The 17,727-nt window shown below is 50.4% G+C and overlaps 2 protein-coding genes across 2 annotated transcripts; one reads left to right on the forward strand and one right to left on the reverse strand.

Moving 5' to 3' along the window:
* Window positions 1-9,703: 9,703 nt before the first annotated feature.
* Window positions 9,704-15,712, reverse strand: LOC138371455 (uncharacterized; the record flags this gene model as incomplete). The annotated part of the gene is made up of 2 exons (XM_069336359.1): window positions 9,704-9,835; window positions 14,069-15,712. Coding segments are annotated over 2 exons (1,776 nt in total), but the record flags the coding sequence as incomplete, so codon positions are not given.
* Window positions 15,713-15,717: 5 nt separating this feature from the next.
* Window positions 15,718-17,451, forward strand: LOC123748991 (uro-adherence factor A-like). Its single transcript, XM_045731108.2, has one exon. The coding sequence runs from the start codon at window positions 15,718-15,720 to the stop codon at window positions 17,449-17,451; it is 1,734 nt and encodes a 577-aa protein (XP_045587064.2).
* The last annotated feature ends 276 nt before the right edge of the window (window positions 17,452-17,727 follow it).

Consider the following 17,727-nt stretch of genomic DNA (forward strand, 5'->3'; position numbering starts at 1 on the left):
TGCTTCCCACATCATCACCTGCTGTCACACACTATCACCAACTGCCAACACTATCACCTGCTGCCGACATACTATCACCTGCTGCCCACACTATCACCTGCTGCCACACTATCACCTGCTGCCACACTATCACCAGCTGCCCACACACTATCACCTGCTGCCCACACTATCATCTGCTGCCCACACTATCACCAGCTACCCACACACTATCACCTGCTGCCCACACACTATCACCTGCTGCCCACACACTATCACCTGCTGCCCACACACTATCACCTGCTGCCCACACACTATCACCTGCTGCCCACACACTATCACCTGCAGCCCACACTATCAACACCTGTAGCCCACACTATCAACACCTGTAGCCCACACTATCACCACCTGCTGCCCACACTATCACCTGCTGCCCACACTATCACCTGCTGCCCACACTATCACCTGCTGCCCACACTATCACCTGTTGCCCACACTATCACCTGTTGCCCACACTATCACCTGCTGCCACACACTATCACCAGCTGCCCACACTATCACCTGCTGCCACACACTATCACCTGCTGCCTACACTATCACCTGCTGCCCCACACTATCACCAGCTGCCACACACTATCATTTGCTGCCCCACACTATCACCTGCTGCCCACACTATCACCTACTGCCCACACTATCACCTGCTGCCCACACTACTACCTGCTGCCCACACTATCACCTGCTACCCACACTATCACCTGCTACCCACACTATCACCTGCTGCTCACACTATCACCTGTTTTTTTTCAATCTCCTAACCCACCTTATCTTTCATCTTATCTATTGTTCTCCTGCAATTCCTACTTTTCTTTCAATCTTCTCTTTCACCTCCTCTCCCATTCCATTATATTAGTAGTTCCACCTCTTCCTCCTCCTTTCCTTTTTTATGTTTCTCTTTCTCACTTTTCGTTTCCATCTCTCTTCTCTTCGTCTCCTCTCTGACCATTGCCCTTCGCCGGTCGTGTTGACCGAACGAAAATGGCCGAGAATTACCCTTGACGACCTAACATTTAGAGAAACTATGCCATGCACCGGGAGATGACGCGATATTAAAATTAATGATTCAAAACTGGCGCTGAACACACCTGTAGTTCCAACACTGACAGCAAACACATATGGGTCACATGTGACAGGGAGAGATTTTCCCACACCTGTAGCTCCAACACTGACAACAACTCATATGGGTCACATGTGACAGGGAGAGAATCTCCCACACCTGTAGTTCCAACACTGACACCAACACATATAGGTCACATGTGACAGGGAGAGATTCTCCCACATCTGTAGTTCCAACACTGACACCAACACATATAGGTCACATGTGACAGGGAGAGATTCTCCCACATCTGTAGTTCCAACACTGACACCAACACATATAGGTCACATGTGACAGGGAGAGATTCTCCCACACCTGTAGTTCCAACACTGACACCAACACATATAGGTCACGTGTGACAGGGAGAGATTCTCCCACACCTGTAGTTCCAACACTGACACCAACACATATAGGTCACATGTGACAGGGAGAGATTCTCCCACACCTGTAGTTCCAACACTGACACCAACACATATAGGTCACATGTGACAGGGAGAGATTCTCCCACACCTGTAGTTCCAACACTGACACCAACACATATAGGTCACATGTGACAGGAAGAGAATCTCCTACAACTGGTTCCACCACCGGTGTTCCAAAGTTCAGAGCGACATAGAGACTAAAATAGGCATAGCCAGAGTTGGTTCTTGAAGAAGTAGTTGAGAAACTCATTAAGACATCTAGGCAAATATAGGTTTATAAAAGAGTCGTTGTTATGGACTTTTCCACCCACACAAATTTGGACTTTTTTGTATGAAAAAACTTTCACAAAATTACTTTTTTGTTACAGAAGGACTTTTTTTTATACCAGCAAATGACTCTTGTGTATCACAAAAAAAGACCTTTTAGTATCACAAAAGGACTTTTTTGAATCACAAAAAGACTTTTGTATCTTAAAAGGCATTTTTTGTAGCATAAAAAGTATTTTTTGTATAAAAAAGACTTTTGTATAAAGACTTTTTTGTATAAAAGAGGACCTTTTTGTATCACAAATCAGAAAACACTGCATCCCGTGTCATTGACGGAATCTTATTACATTGGATTAGAGATTAGTTGGGAGACCAAACAAAGGAGTTAGTATCTAAGACTTCTTCCAAAGACTAAGACTTCTTCCAAAGACTAAGACTTCTAAATTCTTCATTAATAATTGTGGTAAAGGTTGAAACTTAGATTGCAGAAACTGCAATCTAAGAGCTGTTATCTTACATCTAAAGCCTGTCCCTTGAAATATATTGTTGGTGGGTCATTAAAAACTTATTTTTATGAATAGATCAGATTTATTGCTAAGTAAAAATTAAGTAGGAGACATGATGAATCAGCGTCCAATTGTGTGCTGAAGCCTTAAATTTGTGTGGTCAGTTATCTTGTTATCTCGTGTATCTATAGGCTGAGGAGACGTGTTGCAAATACGAGTCAGCTTAGGAATAATTAATCGCTGACGGAGTAATGTTCTTGAGAAATACACAGTCGGCATAAGACTGTTGGGTGGCTGAGCGTCTTGTGTTGTGACTGCTGGATTTTGGTTGTGCACAAGATTGAGAGAGGTATGGAAGAACCTTGAGAACATTCTGATTGTATAGGTGACAGGAAGTTCATTGACACCTTTGTGATGTTGAAGCTCTGATGAGTCGACCAGCCACTCCAGAATCAGACGATGAGTCACAATAACGGGGCTGAAGATATGATCTTTTTGAGGTTATCTTGAGATGATTTCAGGGCTTAGTGTCCCCGCGGCCCGGTCCTCGACCAGGCCTCCACCCCCAGGAAGCAGCCCGTGACAGCTGACCAACTCCCAGGTACCTATTTACTGCTAGGTAGCAGCAGTAATGACCAAACCACACACCAGAAGATGAGACGACGACCACGGTTTGCTCCGTCCTGGACCATTTGCAACTCGACTTATCGACTTGATAATGGAACGACTTGTCGCTTGTCCAAACAAAATTGTCCAAACAAGTCGTTTGGAACGACTTCTCGACACGATTATCACAAGTGATTTGATATGGGTCCAGGACGGACCGGAACGTCGTCGTCTGCCCATCTTCTAGTGTTTGGTCTGGTCATCAGTCTCTCCAAGACGGGTCAAGATGTGAGGTGAGATCCTGGCGCGGTTCTCCACCTTCTCCAAAATTGTGATAAACGACTTTCAGGCCATCCAGGCGAGTGGTGCGTACTCAAGATGAGAGCGAATGTGAGTGCCATATATGGCTTTGCAGCCCTCGCTCTCCAGAAGGTATGAGATTCGCCTTAAAGCAATTACTTTCTTGACTTCTGTCGTGGTAGATTAAGCGCGTGACTTTTTATGGCTGGTGACAAGTCAGACCTCAGTCCCAAGATGTCACCTTCGTCCCTGAACCCTTGGTGTTTTCCCCCACTTATTACTATGTTGCTTGGTGAGCTGTGTTGTGAGCTGTATGTCTGTATATTTCTATGTTGCTTGGTGAGCATAGGTAAGCTATGCTTGTTTCGACCAGACCACACACTAGAAGGTGAGGGGACGACGACGTTTCGGTCCGTCCTGGACCATTCTCAAGTCAATTGTGACCATCGACTCACAATCGACTTGAGAATGGTCCAGGACGGACCGAAACGTCGTCGTCCCTTCACCTTCTAGTGTGTGGTCTGGTCAAATATGCTTGTTTCATTTGCATGAAACCCGCTGGCTAGTTGTCACCATTGCCTGTGTTTTGTTTTTCTACGACACATGTGACCGGCCTCCTCCTTCCCCCAGGGAGATGATGTTGCTCCTAGTCTGGGATTAATGAGCCTCGTAGCAGTTGGTATTTCTTTTCTCTCCGTATGTGTAGGTTAGAGAGCAGTCATCACCATAGGCCTAGTCTTTGGGGATGATGAGTTGTAAATCGGTAAGTAGACATTCGACAACACAGGGCCAAGCTCGATGCCCTGTGGTACACTGCCACCATTTGAATGGTTTCCATACTCTGCCCCATTGAGGGCTACGCCTAGAGACCGTTCTTGAAGGCTGTCTCTTATTAGCAGTAGAATGGAGCCTGAAATATGAAGTCTTTGAAGGTTTGCTGGTGGTCTAGAGTGCCACAGTCGATCAAAGGCTCCTGCAATTCCCAATGCAATAACTCAATTTAGTTTGGAACTATCCAGTGCCTGATGCCACTTACTGGAAAGGTATAGCAAAGGTCAGCAGAACGACCTTTCCTAAAACCAAATTGACGACCACACAGTAATCAATGATGGTTAAAAACAGGCTGTCATTTGATGAGAGATTAATGTCTGTAAACTTTTTTCCAGCAATTGAAAGCAGTGACAATGGTTTGTACTTAGCGACGTCTGAACGACTCTTCCTTTTGTAGAGCAGGATCTAAGATCAGCTAACATTAACATCTGCTGCTGCCAAAGTCCTAGTGCTGGAGCAGGTAGATGTGTGAGAGAGGCGACACCAGCCGGCCTCGGTAATGCTTTAACCGTCTTGGACTGACTATATCCGGCCCCCACTGTCTTACCTATGTCCGTCCAGTGACGTAAGTAGAGGATAGACCCCCCCCCCCCCATCTCTCTCTCTCTCTCTCTCTCTCTCTCTCTGGTGTGAGTGAGCAGGGTGTCGGGAGGCTCAGGCGGGCGTTGGGTTCAGTTCCTTGTACCCATCAGTGACTTACGGGGGAGTGAGATCTAGCTCATTAAGCCCCACCTACCAGCCTTGTTGAGTTAATTCAACTATTCAGACATTGAAATTTACTGTTGAATCTGGCATGAGAGATGAGGATGGAGGTGGCTTCTGCAACTTCTTCTTTTAGTGCATTCTATTTGATGACCACCCGTTCAGGGTACAAATATTTTCTTACGTTCCTGCGGCTCATTGGCATGTACAGATTCCATCTATGTCATCTTGTTCTGCTTTCTCTCAATTTGAAGAGGTTAACTTTGTCCACCATATCTATTTCCCTCAGTATCTTGTATGTTGTCATCATATCCCTTTTATTCCTTCTGGTGTTTAGAGTTGTGAGATTTAGTTTCATTAGTTTATTCTCCTATCTTAACCCTTTCGAGTTCTGGCAGTTTGAAGAAATTTCGATTTTAAGTTTAGTTGAGCTGAGGCTAGGAGACGAGTCCATCATCAAATATGGCGGTGCAGATCGTGAGAGAGGAGAGCTTTCCCGCTTGAGGTGAACCCCCAGAGCATGCTGGGTACTGCGTCAGGCGAGGAGGGATTGGTCGGCGGCGGGGGCTTGACCAGGTTGACCAATGGCGTCACGCCCCTGGCGTGACGTAGCATGACGTCAGGCGCCCCTGCAAGAATGGCGGGAGATCTGAGTCACTCGCTACCAAGCGTCGTGCTGAGCGGAGGTGCGCTCAAGCGGTTACTCGTTCTGGAGAGGTATAGGCCTCTCATCTCAGCGTCGTGGATCAGTGAAGATCTACGTTGCACGCCTACGATCATCTCAGTCTACTGTCTGTAAGGTAGTTAAATTGCCTCACATTGTCCCCCTGGTGTTGGGAAAGGTGTTATATATAAGGAAGGAGATAATCAGAATTTACGCGAAGAGTAACATCGGACATAAAGCCATATTATATTAATTATTTTAGTGCCAGTGATTGTTTTCATGAATTGATTTAGTAGAGATTTAAAGTCTACATATATTGAAGAGGCGTTATAATATATATTTACATCACAAGATGACATAAATGTTGGTTAAGAAATAGCATCATAACTTTCGATTTGGGAACAGTGTAGTGTTGCCGGGTATGATGATAATTTCAGGAGAGTTGCCATCAAATTGATTTTGAGAAACTTTTACAGACCAGAATAGTGTAGCCGATTGTGAGTAAACAAATCATATTTTTCTACTGTTTTCCATTAAAATACGCTTCCATTAATTAAAAAATTAAGTTGTTGTTCAGGATTGCTCTGGTTGTTTGTGCATTGTCAGGGAAACATAAATGAATGTCGGTGTCTTGCCAATACATTGGGATCGTTTAGGCTGACAGTTCCCGAGTTGGTAAAGACAACATTCATAACTGCCAAAGTGCTTCGTTTGCCGTCGGGAGAGTTTGTTGATGACCACGTCAGTGATCATCTTGTTCTTGAGGTGAATGCAAGCTGTGTGTCTCGTTTACTGTTGGTAATGGTCACAGTGCTGTCGATTTTGTCTTTCAAGAATCATTCCTCAGTCTCGCTCAGCCGGTCGGCCGAGCGAACAGTACGCTGGACTTGTGATCCTGTGGTCACGGGTTCGATCCCGGGCGCCGGCGAGAAACAATGGGCAGAGTTTCTTTCACCCTATGCCCCTGTTACCTAGCAGTAAAATAGGTACCTGGGTGTTAGTCAGCTGTCACGGGCTGCTTCCTGGGGGTGGAGGCCTGGTCGAGGACCGGGCCGCGGGGACACTAAAGCCCCGAAATCATCTCAAGATAACCTCAAGATAGCCATTGAAAATAAGTTCCTGTAGCAGAGGTTAATAGTTGTTGAGTATTAGGGGAATGCGCCAAATCATTACGACTATAGTAGTAGTAGTTGTAGTAGTAGTAGGCATCCGTCAATCCCGTGAGGTTATGGACTTGTGTCCTGGGTGTCTAGTTGGATGCAGCGCCTGCTGTGGCTGTGAAGGCCAACCCGAGAATGACAGTCTGGACTGCAGCGAGCGCAGATAAACGCCGAAGCGGGTGCGTCTGACAGTGGTCGAGACCTCCTCTGAAGTCTATTATCCTCCGCCTGCCTCTTTAGTTCATCCTCGAATTGCTGGAGTCCCTTCTGCACTGTACATCTCCAGGCCGCAGCTGCTGCCTCCCAAGTGTTGATGTCGATGTTCATCTGCTTGAGGCCGCGTTTGCAGGCATATTTGACGCAGCTGGGGTCTTCCAGTGGGCCTCTTTCCCAGTCCTCATGCCAGTTATCCATACAAGAGGTCATTCGGTATGCGGCCATCTTCTATGTGTGTGACATGTCCCAGTCACCGCATGCGTCTCTGATTCAGGAGAGTGAACATTGAAGGGACTCCTGTTCACTCAAGCACTGTGTTGTTCGTGACGTGGTCTCTCCACGCGATGTCAAGGGTGCGTCTCAGGTTCCACACGTGGAAGGTATTGAACCGTCTCTCCTGGCGAGAGCACAGGGTACAGGATTCCGAGCCTTAGAGAAGTGCAGCTGTTTGCAGCTATATTCCGGTAACTCCTGGGACGACAATGGTGCCAAGCGTATCGGCACCTGCCCTTCCCTTGGACCACATCGGTGGCGTAGAGAGGGTGGATCTGCTGCACCACACATGACATGTAGTCCTGTGCCTTAGTGTGCACTGTCAGTCTGACATTTTCCCAAACGCGCTTTGTGAGCCTGGCCAGTGTTGTTGCGGCCTTCCTGATACACCTGTTGAGCTCAGTGTCCAGGGAAAGTGTGTCTGAGACTGTGGCGCCCAGGTACACAAACTCGTGGTTCGTCTCCAGCACATAGTCTGCGTTGTTTATACCGGGTAGCTCATTGACATCTTGTCCCATCACCTGTGTCTTCTTCAAGCTGATTGTCAGGCCGAATGCAGAACATGCTGCAGCAAAGCGGTTGAGTAGCTGCTTCAGGCCTTCTGCTGTGTGTGTGTGGTGATCGCTGCGTCGTCAGCAAAGAGGAGCTCCCTGAGGATTCGCATCTGTACTTTCGTCTTTGCTCGGAGTCTGGATAGATTGCAGAGCTTACGATCAGTACTTATATGGAGATAGATGCCTTCTGTGGTAGTTCCAAAGGCATGCTTGAGGAGGATCGTGAAAATGCCGAACAGGGTTGGAGCAAGAACGCACCCGTTTAACACCACTATTGATGTTGAATGGTTCAGAAGTTGAGCCGTCGTACACGACTGTGCCCTTCATGTTCTTGTGGAACAATTGTATTATGTTGAGGAGGGTGGGTGGGTAGCCAATTTTGGCCAAGATGTTGAAGAGTCCATCCCGGCTCACGAGGTCGAAAGCCTTTGTGAGGTCAATGAAGGTGATGTTCAGGGCTTTTCTCTGCTACCTGAACTTTTCTTGAAGCTGTCTCAGGAAGAACACTGTGTCAGTGGTCGACCTCTCTGCTCGGAAACCACACTGTGACTCAGGGTGCACTCCTTCAGCGAGAATCTGAAGCCTGACCAAGACGACCCTGGCGAAGAGTTTGCCGACGACGCTGAGGAGGGAGATGCCACGATAGTTGTTTACATCGCTTCTGTCACCTATATTTTTGTAGAGAGTGATGATGTTTGCATCTCTCATGTATTGTGGCACTAAGCCCTCCCTCCAGCACTGGCACAGAAGTTCATGAATTTCAGTTTTAAGTGTTCTTCGAGCGCACTTAAGAACTTCAGGTGGAATCCCATTATCTCCTGGGGCCTTTCCTGAGGAAAGTGAATCTACTGCTTTCTCAACCTCTTCCACAATTGGTTCAAGATCAAATTCTTCCATGAATGGCAGGCACTTGATTGCTTCCAAGGCCTCTGCACTGACCAAGTTCTCTCTGGAGTAGAGTTGATCACGGTTGAGTTGATCACGGTAGAGTTGATCACGGTCTTTAATGATCTCTCCTGTGGCTAACTTCAGAGGAGCCGTCCTGTTTTGTGTAGGGCCTCTTGCCTGTTTGATCCCTTCGTACATGTCTCTTATGTTGCCGACAGTGGCGGCAGTCTGGATGCTGGAACAGAGTCAGAGCCAGTAATCGTTAGCACAATGCCTTGCAGTTTATGGAACTCTACTGCGGCAGTACGGAGGGCCTGTAGGATCCTTTCTGAGGGCAGGTTCTTTTAGGATGAGAGAGCTCGTCTCTTTTCCTCTACGAGGGGTAACAGTTCCTCTGCACTGGCCTCGAACCAATCTGCTGACATGTTCTGCCTCTTACTGAAGGTGGACATGGTGGTGTTGAAAATAGTTCCCCTTAGGAATGACCACCTCTCACTTGTCATACTTGGGTGGTACAGGAAGGGCATTTACCAGCGCCGCAGTGAATTTCTCCACCTTGTGAAGGTGGAGGAACCTTCCGTGGGCGGTACTATGGACCCTAACAACCTATTCTTGACGGCGAAGCCAACGCCATGCTCCCTTATCTCTTCTGGTGGTTTGCCCTATCAGAAGAAGGTAAAGTCCTTCTCCCGTATGCTATCGGTCAGGGATGGACGTGTCTGCTGCAAGATGACCACTTCCATCTGGAGCCTGCGTAGTTCGCTGTTGATCACAGCTGTCTTGCGGGCCTCGTTCACTTCCAGTAGATCTTCCGAGAGACCCGGTGTCATGGTCTTGACATTCCATGTGCCCAGTTTGAGAGCTGGGTGGCTCTGTGTGTTTTCTTTTGCCTGGTGCATGATTGACAATCCGCTTGTTAGATTGTGGCCTAAGCCCATGCACCCAGTGGCACAGGTGGATCATGGTGGAACAGCACATTATTAGCTGGTGGCTGCCCAGCTTGAGGCGGGTGGTAACTGTTCTATGAAATCGAATGATTACCTACACCGACGGAAGCAACCACTGGCGCCTTACTCTATGCCAATTGAGTGGTAGGCTTATCACCGGTAACTGTTGCTTCCCGTGTTGAGCCATCGCCAAGGCGATGCTGGAGAAACCTCTCCAGGGCACAGTCCTGGGCAGTAGTTATGGAGGACCAGCTGTTGCCCATGCAGCAGATCCACCCTCTCCACGCCACCGATGTGGTCCAAGGGAAGGGCAGGCGCTGATACGCTTGGCACCATTGTCATCGCAGGAGTTACCGGACATTGTAAACAGCTGCAAATTGCCTTAGGCACTTCGACTCCTGATTTTTTCTCGGGGTTGACTCCCGAAACATTTCCCATAAATGGGTTTAGCAGTAAGACAGCAGAGGTTTGAATTCGGTGTTTTCCTTTCCCTAGATGAGATGCCTTCCCAGGCTGACGAGTCCCATCTGCCCGATGCATCTGGTGTCAAAGCACCAGAGGCCCGCCTTCGCCCCTTCTCCTGTTGGTAGAGGCAGTTCCGCCAGGCCTAGAGGCTAAGCCACACGTGCTGGCCAGGAGCTGGACTTGGTTGTTAGATGTTATTTGAGACGCTCACCATCAGGGGCACCTTACAGGTTGTGGGAGCTTATCTCTACAAACCCCTCCCCCCTCCCCAGGCTATAACAACCCTTGGAACCAATTAAGACTAATCATAGCTCAGTCGAGCGAGCTTCGGCCTCACGAGTGGGGGGTCCACGGTTCAAGACTCCTACAGCCAAAATCACGACTATATAGCATTGGGAAGGGGTCAGGATAAGGATTTGGGTTGGGTCAGGGGGAAGGAATGGTGCCCAACCACTTGGACGGTCTCGGATTGATCGCCGACCTGCATGAAGGGAGACCGTCGCTCTACCGTCCAACCCAAGGGAAGAGTTTAATAGATGAGTCAGATTGTTGATTCATCTTCATTAAAGGCTGTGTTGACCTCTTCATCAGAGGCACCATAAGGCGTCTCCCTTTGAATAATTTCTATGCAATACCTGTTTGCGAATCCACTGATGTCAGAGAGGAGCCTCCATCTGTAGCTGTGAATGAGAGCATGATTGACGGAGGCGCTCGACAACACGTGGTTGAACTGACCAGGGCCTCACTTCTGGCATTATGGTACATTTCTCCCAATAATTGTTGCTATAAGAATTGTGGGAGACCTCAACCAGTGTCTCATTCAGAAAAGATTTTGATGAACTTTTAATCAGTTTTCGATCTGGACAATTTTGGAACCATCAAAAATTTTGGTCTATCAAGGTGGATCTCCAGCACAAGTACATGAATCACGGCTTATGTGGCCAAGAATTTTGACCAGCCATATCTTGCCTATCTATTTCTGGTTGCAGGTGAGGCCAAATCCAATTTCTGAAGATATATAGAAAAGGCTTCCATGTGCTCCCAATAGAAACATTCACTCAGGAACTTGTCATCAAATGAAAGAAGATCAAGTGTGGGTTATCTGCCAATGGAGATCAGAAACAAGAAGACAATTTACCTCAGGAAGTGTTGGTTCCAAAGTGTAGTGGGTCTTGGTCAAAGACCAGCAGGCAGGCTCATCTGAGGACACAATCCTACAATCAGGGTGAAACTGACCTACGGGCAAATTAAATCACTGCAATGATGCAGGTCTTTGATTTAGAACGGCAACCTCCACACCTTCATTTTTCCACTGTCTAAGTTGTCTTCAGTGGTTAGTAAGCCGGAAAAAAAATCCCCCAACTCCTTAAATCGCTCTAGAAGAGTACCAGGTCAGGATAAGGTGATCCCGAGACTGGTCAGGTAGCTGTGCAGACACGCTGGCTTTGCTTCTCACTCGGCTCTTTCAACTCTGTAACTCAAGATCATTTATGGTAAAAACGTAGTTCCAGTCTACAAAGGAAACATCTCTTCAATGGTCAGTACCTTTTTAATGGTCCAGTATCTTTTTAACGTTTGAAACAACTCTTGACACACTCATCTCAAAACAAATTAGATCATTTTTTTTTACCATCATCAGTTACTGTGTGGTCGGCAATATGGTTTTAGGAAAGGTGCTGCTTCTACTCTTTTATTAAACCTCTTGAGTAAGTGGCATTAATCACTGGACAACTACAATATCAGCTGTTGGTGTGCTGGACATTGTAGTGGTTTTAGACCAGTTATGGAACACTGCGTTATATTTAAAGTAGAGAACACTTGGTATCTCGGGATTCATCTTACGTTGATTAGCATGAATTACCTTTCCTTCAAGAATGGACAGTAAGGACTATTCTCAATTAGTACCAGAGTACCACAGGTGTTGTATTTTGAGTCCATTGTTGCGGAATGCCCACTTCAACTGCCAATTACAACTCAGCCCTGAAAATCTAGCCTGTGTTAGTGAAAATACTGTAATATTTACACAGCAAAGAAGAATTTCTTCCTGAGGAAGGCGATGGCAGGTCATATTTGTGGTAGAGAGAACACAAGCGATGAGCACCTAGGAATGTCATACGAACCAGTGCAAGAAATCTAGTAGTCACTGGTGAAGTTGACATCTTAGGGATAAAGTTTGACACAGCAATGACCTTTGAAACGGCAAGACTGACGTTTTGAAGCGAATAAGAAAGGCAGCTGAGAATCTAACTCCAGCCTTAAGGTGCATCTCCTACATTCTTGACAGCAGGATTTGGTCAACCTTACAGAAAGCTCAAGTTGGCCGCCATCGTGAGCCCTCACCTCTGACGGCTTGACTCACTCGTCATGTATCTGAGTTTTGGAGAAGGTAGATAACTCTCACGATAATTCTGGTCGTACTCACCCTGAAGCAGAAGTTGGCAGCCACAACACAGGGCGCTCAGCCATCGCCAAACGTGTAATTGGAACATATACTTTCGTCATGTAGAAAGGAGTGAAATCAAGTCCGCCGACAGAGAGAGGAGAGACAGTGAGAGAGAGAGAAAGAGAGAGAGAGAGAGAGAGAGGGGGGGGGGGGGGTGGGGGAAGCAAAGAACGGGATGTTGGCAAACATGCGCTAAGCAAAACAAATAAACACCATTACCTGGGATTGAACTTTTCATCCGGAGCAGCGAGCCAAGAGTGAGCAGCAGGAGATTAAATATCTGCGCACCGCGCAGACTCACCCATGCCAATCCCACTCACCCACCCACACCACACACCCCTCTCACCCACCCTCGCCACCCACCCTCACAACCCACCCTCACCGCCCACCCTCTCTCAACAACAACAACCACAGACACACACTTCCACGCCATCCATCCTTACACCCACGCCAACCACTCTCTTACCCTTACAATGCATCCTCCCACACACACACATTCATCCACTCACCCACACTACCCGCCGTCACCTCCCAGAACCCACTCTCACATCCATCCCACCCACGTTCTCACCCATCCCACCCACTCTCACACCCATCCCACCCACGTTCTCACCCATCCCACCCACTCTCACACCCATCCCACCCACGTTCTCACCCATCCCACCAACGTTCTCAACCATCCCACCCACGTTCTCACCCATCCCACCCACTCTCACACCCATCCCACCCACGTTCTCACCCATCCCACCCACGTTCTCACCCATCCCACCCACGTTCTCACCCATCCCACCCACGTTCTCACCCATCCCACCAACGTTCTCACCCATCCCACCCACGTTCTCACCCATCCCACCCACGTTCTCACCCATCCCACCCACGTTCTCACCCATCCCACCCACGTTCTCACCCATCCCACCCACGTTCTCACCCATCCCACCCACGTTCTCACCCATCCCACCCACGTTCTCACCCATCCCACCCACGTTCTCACCCATCCCACCCACGTTCTCACCCATCCCACCCACTCTCACACCCATCCCACCAACGTTCTCACCCATCCCACCCACGTTCTCACCCATCCCACCCACGTTCTCACCCATCCCACCCACGTTCTCACCCATCCCACCCACGTTCTCACCCATCCCACCCACGTTCTCACCCATCCCACCAACGTTCTCACCCATCCCACCCACGTTCTCACCCATCCCACCCACGTTCTCACCCATCCCACCAACGTTCTCACCCATCCCACCCACGTTCTCACCCATCCCACCAACGTTCTCACCCATCCCACCCACGTTCTCACCCATCCCACCCACGTTCTCACCCATCCCACCAACGTTCTCACCCATCCCACCCACGTTCTCACCCATCCCACCAACGTTCTCACCCATCCCACCCACGTTCTCACCCATCCCACCCACGTTCTCACCCATCCCACCAACGTTCTCACCCATCCCACCCACGTTCTCACCCATCCCACCCACGTTCTCACCCATCCCACCAACGTTCTCACCCATCCCACCCACGTTCTCACCCATCCCACCCACGTTCTCACCCATCCCACCCACGTTCTCACCCATCCCACCCACGTTCTCACCCATCCCACCCACGTTCTCACCCATCCCACCTTTCCCTTCCTCACTACCTTCCCTGATACAAGAAAATATATAAATGAAAACATTGATCTCCCACATCTATTTCCGTGTCGTTTATACAACAGTCTGCTGGAGGAGAGTCTGCTGGAGGAGAGTCTGCTGGAGGAGAGTCTACTGGAGGAGAGTCTGCTGGAGGAGAGTCTACTGGAGGAGAGTCTGCTGGAGGAGAGTCTGCTGGAGGAGAGTCCGCTGGAGGAGAGTCTGCTGGAGGAGAGTCTACTGGAGGAGAGTCTGCTGGAGGAGAGTCTGCTGGAGGAGAGTCCGCTGGAGGAGAGTCTGCTGGAGGAGAGTCTACTGGAGGAGAGTCTGCTGGAGGAGAGTCTGCTGGAGGAGAGTCTGCTGGAGGAGAGTCTACTGGAGGAGAGTCTGCTGGAGGAGAGTCTGCTGGAGGAGAGTCTGCTGGAGGAGAGTCTGCTGGAGGAGAGTCTACTGGAGGAGAGTCTGCTGGAGGAGAGTCTGCTGGAGGAGAGTCCGCTGGAGGAGAGTCTGCTGGAGGAGAGTCTGCTGGAGGAGAGTCTGCTGGAGGAGAGTCTGCTGGAGGAGAGTCTGCTGGAGGGGAGTCTGCTGGAGGAGAGTCTGCTGGAGGAGAGTCTGCTGGAGGGGAGTCTGCTGGAGGAGAGTCTGCTGGAGGAGAGTCCGCTGGAGGAGAGTCTGCTGGAGGAGAGTCTGCTGGAGGAGAGTCTGCTGGAGGAGAGTCTGCTGGAGGAGAGTCTGCTGGAGGAGAGTCTACTGGAGGAGAGTCCGCTGGAGGAGAGTCTGCTGGAGGAGAGTCTGCTGGAGGAGAGTCTGCTGGAGGAGAGTCCGCTGGAGGAGAGTCTGCTGGAGGAGAGTCTACTGGAGGAGAGTCCCCTGGAGGAGAGTCCGCTGGAGGAGAGTCTGCTAGACGAGAGTCTGCTGGAGGAGAGTCTGCTGGAGGAGAGTCTGCTGGAGGAGAGTCCGCTGGAGGAGAGTATGCTGGAGGAGAGTCTGCTGGAGGAGAGTCTGCTGGAGGAGAGTCTGCTGGAGGAGAGTCCGCTGGAGGAGAGTCTGCTGGAGGAGAGTCTGCTGGAGGAGAGTATGCTGGAGGAGTGTCTGCTGGAGGAGAGTCTGCTGGAGGAGAGTCCGCTGGAGGAGAGTATGCTGGAGGAGAGTCTGCTGGAGGAGAGTCTGCTGGAGGAGAGTCTGCTGGAGGAGAGTCCGCTGGAGGAGAGTCTGCTGGAGGAGAGTCTGCTGGAGGAGAGTATGCTGGAGGAGTGTCTGCTGGAGGAGAGTCTGCTGGAGGAGAGTCCGCTGGAGGAGAGTCCGCTGGAGGAGAGTCTGCTGGAGGAGAGTCTGCTGGAGGAGAGTCTGCTGGAGGAGAGTCCGCTGGAGGAGAGTCTGCTGGAGGAGAGTCCGCTGGAGGAGAGTATGCTGGAGGAGAGTCTGCTGGAGGAGAGTATGCTGGAGGAGTGTCTGCTGGAGGAGAGTCTGCTGGAGGAGAGTCCGCTGGAGGAGAGTCCGCTGGAGGAGAGTCTGCTGGAGGAGAGTCTGCTGGAGGAGAGTCTGCTGGAGGAGAGTCCGCTGGAGGAGAGTCTGCTGGAGGAGAGTCCGCTGGAGGAGAGTATGCTGGAGGAGAGTCTGCTGGAGGAGAGTCTGCTGGAGGAGAGTCTGCTGGAGGAGAGTCCGCTGGAGGAGAGTCTGCTGGAGGAGAGTCTGCTGGAGGAGAGTATGCTGGAGGAGAGTCTGCTGGAGGAGAGTCTGCTGGAGGAGAGTCCCCTGGAGGAGAGTCTGCTGGAGGAGAGTCCCCTGAAGGAGAGTCCCCTGGAGGAGAGTCTGCTGGAGGAGAGTATGCTGGAGGAGAGTCCGCTAGACGAGAGTCTGCTAGACGAGAGTCTGCTAGACGAGAGTCTGCTGGAGGAGAGTCCGCTGGAGGAGAGTCCGCTGGAGGAGAGTCCGCTGGAGGAGAGTCTGCAAGAGGAGAGTCTGCTGGAGGAGAGTCTGCTGGAGGAGAGTCCACTGGAGGAGAGTCTGCTAGAGGAGAGTCTGCTGGAGGAGAGTCTGCTGGAGGAGAGTCTGCTGGAGGAGAGTCCGCTAGAGAAGAGTCTGCTGGAGGAGAGTCCGCTGGAGGAGAGTCTGCTGGAGGAGAGTCCGCTGGAGGAGAGTCCGCTGGAGGATAGTCCGCTGGAGAAGAGTCTGCTGGAGGAGAGTCCACTGGAGGAGAGTCCGCTGGAGAAGAGTCTGCTGGAGAAGAGTCTGCTGGAGGAGAGTCTGCTGGAGGAGAGTCTGCTGGAGGAGAGTCTACTGGAGGAGGAGAGTCTGCTGGAGGAGAGTCTGCTGGAGGAGAGTCCGTTGGAGGAGAGTTCGCTGGAGGAGAGTCCGCTGGAGGAGAGTTTGCTGGAGGAGAGTCCACTGGAGGAGAGTCTGCTGGAGGATAGTCCGCTGGAGAAGAGTCTGCTTGAGGAGAGTCCGCTGGAGGAGAGTCCGCTGGAGGAGAGTCCGCTGGAGGAGAGTCCGCTGGAGGAGAGTTTGCTGGAGGAGAGTCCACTGGAGGAGAGTCTGCTGGAGGATAGTCCGCTGGAGAAGAGAATGCTGGAGGAGAGTCTGCTGGAGGAGAGTCTGCTGGAGGAGGAGAGTCTGCTGGAGGAGGAGAGTCTGCTGGAGGAGGAGAGTCTGCTGGAGAAGGAGAGTCTGCTGGAGGAGGAGAGTCTGCTGGAGGAGGAGAGTCTGCTGGAGGAGGAGAGTCTGCTGGAGGAGGAGAGTCTGCTGGAGGAGGAGAGTCCGCTGGAGGGGGAGAGTCTGCTGGAGGAGGAGAGTCTGCTGGAGGAGAGTCCGCTGGAGGGGGAGAGTCTGCTGGAGGAGGAGAGTCTGCTGGAGGAGAGTCCGCTGGAGGAGAGTTTGCTGGAGGAGAGTCCGCTGGAGGAGAGTCCGCTGGAGGATAGTCCGCTGGAGAAGAGTCTGCTGGAGGAGAGTTCGCTGGAGGAGAGTCCGCTGGAGGAGAGTCTGCTGGAGAAGAGTCTGCTGGAGAAGAGTCTACTGGAGGAGAGTCTGCTGGAGGAGAGTCTGCTGGAGGAGGAGAGTCTGCTGGAGGAGGAGAGTCTGCTGGAGGAGGAGAGTCTGCTGGAGGAGGAGAGTCTGCTGGAGGAGGAGAGTCTGCTGGAGGAGAGTTTGCTGGAGGAGAGTCTGCTGGAGAAGAGTCTGCTGGAGGAGAGTCTGCTGGAGGAGAGTCCGCTGGAGGAGAGTTCGCTGGAGGAGAGTCTGCTGGAGGAGAGTCTGCTGGAGGAGAGTCAGCTGGAGGAGGAGAGTCTGCTGGAGGAGGAGAGTCTGCTGGAGGAGGAGAGTCTGCTGGAGGAGGAGAGTCTGCTGGAGGAGGAGAGTCTGCTGGAGGAGGAGAGTCTGCTGGAGAAGAGTCTGCTAGAGGAGGGTCCGCGGTACATCGCGCCAAACGATTTTAATGACACATAATTGACAAGATTTTTGACTGTATTTTTCTTCCGTCCATAATACAGGGGATATATACAGCGCCTCTGTTTCCCCGTGTTGTATTCTACAGTGTCTGTTTTATTTTGTTTGTGTCCATTATCCTCTTCGTGTCCAAACGAAGAGAAAACGCCTCTTTGTTTTCTGAGTTTAGTTGCTTTGTGTGAGTTCAGATTTGTCTGTGTCTTCCGTTTTAGTGGAGTTCTCTTTTCATCGATGTATATTTCATTTCTCGGTATACATTCATACACTCAAAGGAAT

Source organism: Procambarus clarkii, chromosome 4 (genome assembly GCF_040958095.1).
Source record: "Procambarus clarkii isolate CNS0578487 chromosome 4, FALCON_Pclarkii_2.0, whole genome shotgun sequence".
Taxonomy (NCBI): domain Eukaryota; kingdom Metazoa; phylum Arthropoda; class Malacostraca; order Decapoda; family Cambaridae; genus Procambarus; species Procambarus clarkii.

Bases quoted from the DNA above. Each gene is read 5' to 3' on its own strand.
- LOC123748991 (XM_045731108.2), top strand. From the start codon at position 15,718: ATGCTGGAGGAGAGTCTGCTGGAGGAGAGTCTGCTGGAGGAGAGTCCC.